Source organism: Haliaeetus leucocephalus, unplaced genomic scaffold (genome assembly GCF_000737465.1).
Source record: "Haliaeetus leucocephalus isolate CR32 unplaced genomic scaffold, Haliaeetus_leucocephalus-4.0 Scaffold730, whole genome shotgun sequence".
In the NCBI taxonomy this organism is placed as follows: domain Eukaryota; kingdom Metazoa; phylum Chordata; class Aves; order Accipitriformes; family Accipitridae; genus Haliaeetus; species Haliaeetus leucocephalus.
This window is the reverse complement of record NW_010973166.1, coordinates 3435334-3447571: the sequence shown is the minus strand read 5'-3', so window position 1 is coordinate 3447571 and position 12238 is coordinate 3435334. Positions and strand designations below refer to the sequence as shown.

Sequence of the window (12238 nt, the reverse complement as noted above, 5' to 3'; positions counted from 1 at the left end):
GGTTAACTGGAGCAAAATAGTGTTCCAATTACAATAAAGTAGGCTAAAAAGAAAGTTTAACTGAAGCCTGTTGTAGGAAATACTTCTGATGATTGATTACTTTTACAGCTCCTCCTAAGTAATGGAAGGCATCTTTTCTAAGTCAAAGCAACTGTTCCTTGGTGTTTGCAGCTGTGCACAAGGAGGGGCAGAGAAAGTGAAGTTCAGGCTTGTCCATACAATTCAGGCTTTTTTCCTCTGTCAGATAGGCAGAAGCCATTATAATCTGGGACAAGGCATTTTGCCTGTTGTAAGTGACCAGCAGAAGAGCTATTTGTAACTAAGGCCTCAGAATTCTTTCTGTTCAATAGTTGTCTCAGTCCTGCAATAATTAGTTAACAGAACACTAGTGTTGGTTTAAGGCTGTTGTTTGGGGGCTTGTTGTTATTTCTCAGTTGTTCTACAAGGTATGACTAATATGTTGTCCTCATGCTGTATGGAAACAGGGTTTGGGGAACACAGCAGTCTGCTTGGCTGTGCTTCAAAACACAGTAGTGCAGAGCGCTCCTTGCATAACAGCATAACCCAAGCCAGTTTTATAGTTGATAGTTGGCATATTACTTTGCCAGGCACTCTGTGCCACTATCGCTAATGACAGACCTTCAACATGCAACAAATCTTTGTTGGATCAAGGTGTTAGTGCAAGTGGCTTCTGCTGAACTGAAAATCAAACTGATAACTGCTGAAACCATTAGGGTACTGAAATCAGTATTAGGTTATCAGCTGATCAGCATGCTGGAGGACAAAACACCAAAGGATGGTGGAAAATTAAGTTTTAGGATATGATCTAGTTACCAGTATGGGTAGTACAGTGGCATCTCTAATGCTTTTGAGCTGAAGGATATGTCCACCTACCCATTGCATACAGCAGAGAGTGGCTGCCCACGAGCACAGAAGTTCTCTGGGTGTTTTCTGTTTAGCTCTGATTGAGGGAAGCTTTTAAGCGAGTCAAGGCCGTTCCAAACAAGGCTGTGAAAATTAGTGTCAGCACAGTGAGCAGCAGGAGCACAGGCAGAAAGGGGACCTCCTTCTGCAATCGCAGAGAGCTGAAGTTTAGTACATCTCAAGAAACCCTACTCTTAGTGTACACAAGCATTCCCTCTTAACTTCAAGTGCATCCTTCTGGTTGAAAGTTGTAATAACTGTAGAGAGAAAACAAGGAAAGGAACAGAACTTCACTTTTTTTAATAACATACCTCAATGCAAGTGATTCGTTGCAGTTACCTTATGCTGTTTTCTGCTGAAGCTGCTTCATACACAGTTAAACACAACGCAAGTTGCTGAGTTTAACCTGAGTGCTGTGAAAATCCTTCATCCCATTTCTCAGGCTACAGGATCAGATTAGAACAGCAGCCCCTACAGCAGGTCACTGGAGGAGCAGTTATCTTCTACCTGCCTCTGCATTTCTCATTCAAGGCACATAACCAGCTGAACTCCTCTATGTGTTCCAACGGAATGTAACAGTGTTCGGGGGCCAGACTCAACTCAGATCAACACCAGTGGAGGTCAGCTGCACCTCCTCACCCTTCCCCTCTGGGCAACCACAAACACAGCAGAACTAACAAGCAAACAAAAACTGTCCAAAGGGTTTCCATTATGAATTATAAGAGGAAGCAGCACTGGACTTTCCAATAGGTTGTTGATAACATTTTTGCTTTTATTGTCAGTTTGAGAATTTCAGGGTGACTTCAGTTGGATACTAGAGCTATTAGGCATATCTGTACCTAACACGTGTATTTAAAAAATAACATGGCTTTAAAAGGTGGAAGAGTAAAGTCATTTTGAAAATAAAATAGTTTATAGCACTAAAGAGTCACAGTGCAATCAATGGTTTAATCAAACTACATTATATATATAATATTTAAAGAACATAAATATTCAGTAAATTCACTACAACATGAAAATAAGCGCTTCACATTCTCCCACGCTTTTTAAAGAACTGGGGACAAAGTGACAGACAGCTCCTAGACAGACTGCTCAGCTTCACAAACACCTCTCTTGCTTAAGGGACTGGACATTACCTTAGCTATCACAATGGGAAGGTATCCTGCAACTAATCTAGAAGTTTCCCCATTAATTTTAAAGCATTTATAATCACCGCTCCCTCATCCCCCAGATTATATTTAGTGGACATGCACTACTAATCTATACAATGCAACGTTTCACCAGAAAGTCATGAATAACGTATTTCCTTAAAAACTGCCCCTTCTGTGTTCTGGGGCTTTTCATGTCACAAAACCCCAAGTTTTTTCCAGTAAGAGAAAATAATTAAGTTACTCAAAGAAGCCTGTGCAGTTTTCACATCGGGATAAAGCTGATCTGAAACAGCAGTTGGAATGGACACGTATTTACAAGTGCTAGGCTTGAAAGACAGAAGTGATGGAAGGGTACTTCCTTCCCAAGAGAATCCCCGAGCATCTGAATACTTACGTACCACATGCCAAAACCAGTCTAACTATGGGCAAGACAAAGAAGGAACAATACTGTATGGTTTAAAGTATATTACTTCTCACCTATCGGCAACATTTTTCGCTTCTAGCTTCAGGTGCGAATGGGTGAACGCTTCATCAGCCAGTCTTACAGCAAAGGAAATCTCTCATGGTAACATTTCCCATAAGACGGAATGCTAACAGATAAAGCAGCCCCCATTAAGTGACAAGGTCCAGAGCGAGGGAAGAGGAGTTTTAACATGCAGATGAACGGTAGCTACTGGACGTTACACAACAGCCTACTGCCAAGTTTTAAAACCTGAACCTAAATTTAAGACACTAAATGGTAAACTTTGTCAAGTACTAAAATTGTCTTCCAAAGTGCTAAGCCACATTTGTTAAAGCTATGGCAAAAAAAAAAAAAAAAAAAATCAATCTTCAAGCAGCTTACAGTTGAAGTCCTCCCTACTCAGACTGAAGCCTGGATAAGCTCACAGCTGGGGTGGCACAAATTCCATAAAGCAAAGCATTTCAATGTTGCATTATGTCCACGTGCTGGAATTTCGGGGATTTGCTTTAAAAAAAAGTTTTCAGGACAGTTCTTTACAGAACATTCTAATACATTCTCAATAAAAATCTGTTACTATAGGGAACAGAGTAGAGCTGTAGAACTTCCAGAAAATTTTCTTCAATTAAGCTCGTGAGGACAGGATAACACTGCAACAGGGGCCAGGCGGGAAGCTGCAGTGTGCATCAAGATTGGCATGTTCTACACAGGAAAGAGTTATGGGTGTGGGTTGTTTGGGGGTTTTTTTGTTTACTTTTTAATGAATATTTCAGTCAATCTCATGAATTACCTTGCACTGAAGTATTAAGCCCAGTAAAGGGCAAGGATTTAAAGTGTCAGTTTCCTCACTACAGCTGTTTCTTCACAAGAAAATGACTAACAGATCTCTTCCAGGGAATCAGATTACCTCTAGCTGCAAGACTATCAGAAATCAATTCTCTACCAATCTTTTATATGGATAACCATTAGCAAATTACAACATTTAACACATTCCTTGGCATATGTTACTATTGAATAGACTGACTTAGCCATCCAATGCTCAATACTTCACAGAGGCTACTATAACTGTGTCAAATGTATTAGAAATCCAGATTTACCTGGACAAAATTAAGACATTCCAAACTGGAACACTTGTTCAGTTATCATGCATTAGGAACAAAAAAGCATGTCAAACACTGGAATGTACTGGAGAAGGTAATTTAGTCTCCTAGGGAAAAACCAAAAACCCAAAACAAAGACTAAATCAAATACAACCCAGAATACTGTCTAATCATATTAATAAGTATAGTGAGAGAACCTGAAGGCATCACATGTATTGTCCATAAAGATAATGGTGGTGCCTTCTTTTAATATTAAAGAATTCATAGCTATAAAAAGAGTTAGTCCCATCTCAGTTTTCCAGTACAGCTTATTTATGTTCCTTTGTTGGTGCATAGTAAAGTTCCATGGGTTTGTTCACTTTCCAATACTTCTCACTGACCAGTTCCAAGGAAAATGACCCATTTAATACCTAGAAGAGAACACCAAAACAGAAATTAAATAAATCTGATGGCTTGCACGGGTAGCACTGTAGAAACAGACTACTTAAATCAGAGGAATGCACTGACTTTAAAGAAGTCACCAATAATGTGGCGCAAGTTACTAGCTAACCATTCGGCATCAAAAAACAACACTGCAAGCTATTCCAAACTCCTGCTGATCTCACTAAAACAGCACCGAAAAACACTCTTGCAAAGTGAATATAGTTGTAAATAAAGTGAACTTCAGTTTTCCTCCTTCCTCTCTGCAAACAGCAGGAGTAGTAGATGTGTATTTACACCAGAAGCATCTCTGCTTTTGTCTAAGGCACAGTCTATAGTCATGTTTGAAATAGACTCTCACTGCAAAGCATCTGCCTATCTCTTAACCAGAAGACTTACTTTATTCAGATAAACGCCCAAGTGTAATACCAGGCTCAGAGTTCATTCTGATTGTGATACTGCCTTGTTGTTGTATCCGTATATTCTGAAGTCAGCAACCGAGAGGAGGGATTCTTCCCTAAAAGTGTACTCACAGCTGTTTCATAGTGGAATATTGGAAGCCTACACAGAAGTGGAGAAATGCTACCCTACAATAGATGCTTCCTGGTGCTAGAGCTATCTGCTTTTGAAACAAGATTCTCAGATGAAGTAATATTTTTCCTCTTCAATATCAACTGTAAAATAATGGCATAAGTCAGCTAGTAGTTGCTGGCATCACTGGATTTTTCCCAAGTAATTTATATGCCTCCTTTTCTACTAACCAAGCTTTTGTTGTATACATTTTCCTAAAAAGCAATTGATGGGCTTCTAAATAAACAACCTGGTGCTATGAATTTTACCCCTACACCAACTCAGGAAAAGTCCAGCTGAGTGAATTTTAATCAAATCTGTATCAAAGATGTATTGATGCTCAGTTTTACCCTTAGAAGTTGTACTTACAGTGAACTGCCCATTGGCAGTAGCAATGTAAATAGTATACTGCTTCTCACTGGCCGTGTCAAGGTTCATCTGGTTTGATTCTCCTTTGCTACGAAGCTCCTCCAAAGCCAATCTCACAGCTAAGTACTTGGACAAGTGATCAACGGTGGCATTGCCTGAGGTCTTGATGTATCTGTGACAACAACCACAAAGATAATCAAAGACGTTTGAGTTGCAGTATAGGGAAAAGACATCTGGAACACCCTCAAATATTAAGCATCAAGTGTGAAAAGGCCTTTAAAGACAGTTCACAAACAAGAACATTAATTGCTTTCACCCAAGACATACAAGCAGCTTACCAAATTACATTGTTCCAAAGTGCCCTTACATCTTTTTGACACTTCTCCCACAGGCCCTCTTGCTCTTTGTAGAGAAGACAGCACTGCCCTGTCACCTGCTCGAAATGAAAAACCTAATAACAGGTTGTCAAGGGGTTTTGAGAACTACTCACAACTGCTGGTATCTTCGGAGTATAGATACAGTCTGAAGAGCCCGGACAGAAAGGTGTAAGGTGCAAGAGCTATACATACAACGCTCTCTGCATCTCCTTGAAGTTACTCTTCCTTATTGTCTCACTATCTGTTCTCACTTCAATTCTTCATGCAAGAATTAAAGGCTGACACAAATGCTGCAAAGGCCTCTCCCAGAAGCTTAGCTTTCTCTTTGCCTTTCAGAACAACCCCCAGAACTGCCTTGCAATTCCAAACCAAAAAGAAAAGCTGGCTGAAGCTTATATTTATAGACACTACAGAGAGATGTCTCAACAGGAGAAAAAGCCAGGAAGAGATCTGAGGAAACGCCATGAGACTGCTCATTGCTGTGATCCAAAATTTGCAGTCTGTGCTTGGGCTGATCGTGAAGGAAAATGCCAGGAAAAGCTTCCAGCCTACAAATCCCACTGACACAAAGCTGCTCTGAAAACTGCTGACACTTAAGCAAGGCTGTTTATTCCCAAAGAATCTTAGAATAACTAGAAAGGGGCTGATGTTATACCATCATCATAGTATCTACTGTGAACTGCAATGCTAGAAACCCTTAAAAACATCTTTATTTGTGATCAAAGGCTTAAAACAGACTGTTACTGTATTTTTGGTAATCGTGAGCAGTACCATCTACCTGACTTGCAACGGAAAGAGGGAAAGAGTGTATATGGGTTAAACAGGATGTGGTATGACCAAAGTAAATTGATTTTAAAAAGCCCCAAGGAGTGACAGAAAACAAAAGCATCAGAAAATAACAGCAGAATACACAAAGAGGAATAGAAGCCATTTACCTCGTCTGTGCACTGTCATCGTTCTCCATGAGAGTCGGATGAGGCCTGAAGACTAATTCGATTTCACTAGCACCATCCATTACAGGGTCTATTGCCACAGTTGTGTTGTTATTGTCCAGTTCTAGCCCAGAATCATCCGATGTTTTGGTCCTCTTATTACTGGGCCCCGCTTCCTGATTGCTGTGTGTTGAGGCATTGCTACAGTGTGAACTGTCACCGTTATCTTCTGCTCCACTGCCATTCTCAATCTGTTGTTTCTTGCCTCTCTGTAACCTGATCAGGAATAGGTAGAAATAAATGCTAATCCACATTCAGAATTCACCCAATTCACAGGCCCACAATGCTTGTACAACTCCTCCCTCTCCCGGTCTCCATCATGCCAGAAGTTAGTCATATGCACCCACAAGCACTAAATGTTTCAGAGATATTTAAAGTTTAAAACAAAAACAAACAAACAAAAAATCATTCTTTTTTATAAAAAGATACTCATAGACAAGACTATGGTTTTTTTCCTATCCCTCAAACACCTTTTAGACACGTTTTAAGATAATTTTTAACTTCATACAGTTATTTTTATTTTTCAGGCAATTTCAGACCATTATTTTCATCTAAATATGAATCCACATGTGATTAAAAATATAAATCACACCACGCTTCACCACAATATAAAGTTTCAGGCCTCCTTCCCAGCTGGCTCTCTTAGTTTAAATGCACACCCAGAATTTCACTACTGTATAAACACGATATATTCCAGCCTTGTGAACAAAGTTGCAACTAAAACCTACATTCTGGTATTATGTGCATTTATTCGCATGTCATGGCAATATGTTGGTACAGGATTCATTGTATTACAGTTTATTATCTAAGACATGATAGCCATAATTTAGTAAAGCTAAACTGAAATCTGCCGCCTACATCGGGCTGCCACAGAAGTTGCAGGGAGTGATACAGAGGTTTCTATTAGTAGACAAAAGGTTAAAAATTATTTTGCCAAAGGTTAAAAATTATTTTGGCAGAATTCAGAGGAGAGAAGAGGAATCTCAGGCTATACAGGGAGTGAGGACAGACGGTGTATTTTTTGTGTTAAAGCAAACAAGGTTACATGTGGACAAATTATGTGGATTACGTACCTGTTCATAGCCTGAATCTTTAATCCTTCCTCAATGCTGTGACTTAAAGCTTGCTGGTTATTGTGCTTGCTGATTCTTGCTAGCACTCTCTCCTGATGAGCTTCGTATTCATCTCGGCTTGGATAAATTTTACTGATCAGAGCATCAAAATTGGGATCTGGTCTCAGTGATCTTTTTGAAACTAGCTTTTTACGACATGTGGGACATTCTTTGTTGCTGGACATAAACAAGAAGGGAGAAAACAATACTAACTCTCTGGCAATAACAAAAGTCTGCCCTAATGCTACAATTCTTAGTCAAAGTGCTCACCAAGATTCAATATTTATAGTAAATCTGGAATGGGGCTTCTGTCTTTTGACAGATCAGGTAGTTCCAGATATTTAAACAAAAATCCCAAACATATATCTCCCTGCTTAATTTTTTTTTTTTTTTAAGTATGTTTCAGCAAACTGTTTATGCTGAAGAGTTCAAAGTTCCACTCTGCAAAACGGTTCTTCCCTTAACCCTCTGGATGGATTTTCACCTAGAAAAAAATGCGTGTCCAGTGGAAATTATATTAAGGCATAGTCTTCCTAGCACTCGCAGGACAAAACAAAGATTAAGGAACCTATTCCATAGTTCAAGCACTAATTACTGGGAACACAAAAACAGTCTTGTCCTTCTTACCATTTTGTTTTCATTTAACAAAAATGTCAGGTTCACGCTTTTTTTTTCCTGTAAGAGGAAGAGGCCTCAATAGCTGAAACACTGGTGTCTTTACTCCTGATGGTTTTCTTTTTTCCCTCTAATGTATTTTTGCTAATTACTCATCAGAATTTATGCAGGCACAGAAAATTAAGCATGACCTCTGAATACAGGTAATTGCCATTATCAGAAATAGATACATCATTAACTTAATTGCTGTTGGTTACCTCAGAAGTCTATTGCTTTTAGGAAAATATGAACTTGTAACTGAAGAATACAAGAAAAATTATTTGTAATTTAGTGTAGGTTGTTCCAGTAGTGAAGCTTGGAAGCAGGACTACTGCTAAAAGGCCGCACGATTTGCAATTTATTATTAGGAAAAGAAAGAATAAGGGAAATGAGACTAATTTTTTTTAAGTGAGGTACTGTATTTTTGTTTTGCTGTTACTGGATTGAAAAACAAAAAGAAAAAAGAAAAGAGGTTTTCAAGTCCTTTCAGGAAACAAAGTTATGGGATGATTTTTCATATGAGGAAAAAAACAGATCTGGTCTGCCACAGATGGCTGGCCACACAAGAATGTAATATGAAAGATGTGTTACACATTCAGAAACTTGCAGTGCACAGGCATGTAACTGTTCCACATCAACACCCAGGACATAAAGGATTTCCCTGATCACATTTTCATCTTAAGTGAAATCCGTTTTCCCTGTAGTAATATTTACATACCCACTCCTGAGGGCTGTAATGATACAATCAGCACAGAAGCGATGCAAACATTCTTTTGTTGTCATGGTGTTTTTTAACATATCCAAACAGATGGGACACATCAGTTCACTGTGCAGGCTCCTGGGTGACACCACTATTTCCAAGCCATCGGTGATTGCTTCCTAGCATAAAAAAAAGTAAAAGTTCTTTAATAGAATTTAGTAACTTCCTCACAGGGACTGCATGGGTTACTATTCTTTTAAAGAGAAACATAGTAAAAAGTCAAAACAAGACAGGTACACAACCACATCAAGCACACACACCCATGCTGCTAAAGAAAGGAAAAAAGAAATGAAGATCAAACATACTTCTTTTTTAATATTGCGAGAGAGGTTTTGTTTTGGAAAGCTTTTTTTAAAAAGTACTCTATCATTTAGAATAGGCAGTTAATACTCCTAAACGAAAATCTTAAAACATCAAGCTTTTTAATACTAAAAAGTATTAAAAAAAGCCTTGCCATAAAGGCCAGCTCTTTAACATGTATTACCTGAGGCGTTCTTTGCAATTCGTACAAACTGAGCTCCCATGTTTTGCTTAAAGGTTGCGTCCCATTCGTCTGCACAGCTTGAGACATGGCTGGGAAGAAGAAGAGAAACACATTGCACACTCAAGTACACCTGGCTACAGGAGCCAGCTTCCTCTCCCGAGCAGGCTTCTCTGGCGAGCGTGGAGTCCCTGGGGCCAGGCAGACACAGCGGTCTCTGTGACAACACAGCACAAGTATGGGGGGAACACTTGTTCATCCAAGTACCAGGCTCCACTGTGTTACACGTGGATAAGCCTGTGCTCTGTAGCGCTCCAGAAAAATTGAGGGAGTCAGTCAGCCATGAACGCTTTGCAAAAATCAATTAGGGCTGTTAAACAAAAGTGACAGAACTGAAGGCCATAATACTTGGCTGCGTGGCGCAAAGCTGCAAATGCCACCTGATGTGGAAAACTCATAAAACATCCACTTACAAATGTGCATAGGGGTCAAGTGGGGTCTACTTTTTAACCAAGTGGAAGGTCAAAATTATACACGCACACAGAAAACTAGCTAAACATGTTCACTGGAAACACGCTATAATGCCTTTCTTTTTCCTCCTGAAAATACATTGCTAGGGGTGTCCAATCAGAAGTTTAGAGAATACTGAAAGATCAAGTAAAACATAGTCACTGGGTAATTTCAATCAAGAGGTTCAGTTTTCCTGTGCAACCCCAGGACGTGCACCTGATTTGCAATGACATGGGAAGGGGGAGTCAGAAGTTTTTACGTTTCAGAAACCCAAATCATACACACATTATCAGGGTGTCATGGTTTAGCCCCAGCCAGCAACTAAGCACCACGCAGCCGCTCACTCACTTCCCCCCGCAACCAGTGGGACGGGGGAGAGAATTGGGGAAAAGAAGTAAAACTTGGGTTGAGATAGGAACAGTTGAATAGAACAGAAAGGAAGACACTAATAATTATAATAATAACAACAATAATAAAACAACAATACTAATAAAAGGATTGGAATATACAAAACAAGTGATGCACAATGCAATTGCTCACCACTCGCTGACCGATGCCCTGTCAGTTCTCAAGCAGTGATCTGCCCCCGCCCCAGCCAGCTCCCCCCAGTTTATATACTGGGCATGACATCACATGGTATGGAATAGCCCTTTGGCTAGTTTGGCTCAGCTGTCCTGATAAAGGACCCTGTTTTTCCTCAGCCCCTCCCAACTCCTTGTGCCCCTCCAGCCTTCTCGCTGGCTGGGCATGAGGAGCTGAAAAATCCTTGACTTAGTCTAAACACTACTTAGCAACAACTGAAAACATCTATGTGTTATCAACATTCTTCTCATCTTAAATCCAAGACATAACACTATAACAGCTACTAGAAAGAAAATTAACTCTATCCCAGCTGAAACCAGGACATGGGGTTTCACTCATTTTTTGTTTCAGTAGTGGTAGACGGGCATTCTTGTCAATGGACAGGGCTAAAAGTAACCACTCCCACAACCACTGCTGCAGAATTTGCCTACAGGCAAAGGCACACGTCACCTTTTCATTTAAAAAAACAACCATAAATAAAACAAATGCAAAAAAAAAAAAAAAAAGAGACCACACAGAGAAACTGTAATGCTTTCTCATCAAAATTTTGGGATTATTGTATGAGATGAGGCAAAACTACCACACATAGTCACTGCACACATGTGAAAGAAAGTCAGGTCAAAACGACAGAAGAAAATGATGTTTGTGAACAGAAAATATTTTCACACTGGGGGAGAGGAGGCAATCCTCCCCATCTCTCCAAACATGCCTCCCTTAAAGCAGGAAAACTTATCCCAGACTGTGTGGTATGTTTAAAAAAATAAATGTCACCATGTAAGAGGTAAGATTGCAGTTGCAGACATTTCTACTAGGTGGAAAAAGCAAAAGTGCTTTCTTCCTTTCTTTTGGCATTTTTTTAAGTCTAGGTTTGTATTTCCAGACCCTTCAAATCAGCAGCCAAATGCAGATTCTACTGGCATTTACCAGGTACATTATAAACCAGTTTGCAATTCATCAAGTTCTATATGAAAAGGGTCAACCTCTCTGGAGATGAAGGTTACTTTGTAAGCTGTAATTAATTATTGAGGGAAAAGCAAGAGAAGCAGTGCAGCAAAGCTTATTCTATCTACTTTTATCCAGACACAGAAATTAGAGTTTTCTCACCTTATGAAAAAAGGAGGGGGAAAAAAAAAAAAAAACCCTGACATAAAGTAGCCATGTCCACTATTATGTCTAATAAGTAATAAGGGTCTGAACAGGTGTCAAAAGTAATAATTAGGAGATGACAGACCATCAACTCTAATTTTTACTATATAAATATTGTGCCCTAAAAATACAGTTTACTTGTCACAAGAGACATGTTCCTCTGTGTGGATCAGAAAAGTAAGATGTCCAGTTAGGACCTTACCTCCCCTTTAAAAGTGACAAGCCACCACAAACCAGGTGCAGACTGTCAGCTCCCAGTCTGACCAAGCATTGGACTATCCTGTCAGGATTCTGGGCATTTTATTTAAATTATTCAGAGCTATGAATTTAATGATGGTATTAAGTGACATATCTCAGCAAAGAAGCAATGTTGAAAAGTGTACTAGTGGCAAAGAAAGGAAATAGTATTTCTCTGTGTGCTAACATCCACTATTATTTAAGGTAATTCCAGGCATACAAGAAGTCAAGTCCTTTGGGGTAAGGATTTTTGTTATGTCTTGTTGCCAGTCGGTTGTTCCAACAGAGGCCCAACATTATTATTCTGTGTGCGCACTGGATACTCCTCTTGAGTGCTTTTAAAGTTGACACGTTTAATTAACTATCATTTCAACTACTGAGAAAAATTCACAA

General features: G+C 39.5%; 1 protein-coding gene across 1 annotated transcript; it reads right to left on the bottom strand.

Annotated features, from left to right (window-relative positions):
- Positions 1-3780: 3780 nt before the first annotated feature.
- On the bottom strand, positions 3781-9491 carry RNF2 (ring finger protein 2). Its single transcript, XM_010580692.1, has 6 exons — positions 9374-9491; positions 8848-9008; positions 7437-7652; positions 6307-6579; positions 4995-5166; positions 3781-4045 (listed from the first exon to the last, which is right to left on the bottom strand). Exons 1-6 carry the CDS (start codon positions 9458-9460, stop codon positions 3944-3946), a joined length of 1011 nt encoding a protein of 336 aa, XP_010578994.1. The 5' UTR covers positions 9461-9491; the 3' UTR covers positions 3781-3943.
- Between the last annotated feature and the right edge of the window lie 2747 nt (positions 9492-12238).

Coding starts and splice junctions, on each gene's coding strand:
- RNF2 (XM_010580692.1), bottom strand. CDS start 9,460: ATGTCTCAAGCTGTGCAGACGAATGGGACGCAACCTTTAAGCAAAACA. Junction 7,653..8,847: donor ATTACAGCCCTCAGGAGTGG/GTATGTAAATAT, acceptor GTTTATGTCCAG/CAACAAAGAATGTCCCACAT. Junction 4,046..4,994: donor CTGCCAATGGGCAGTTCACT/GTAAGTACAACT, acceptor GTTCTCTTCTAG/GTATTAAATGGGTCATTTTC.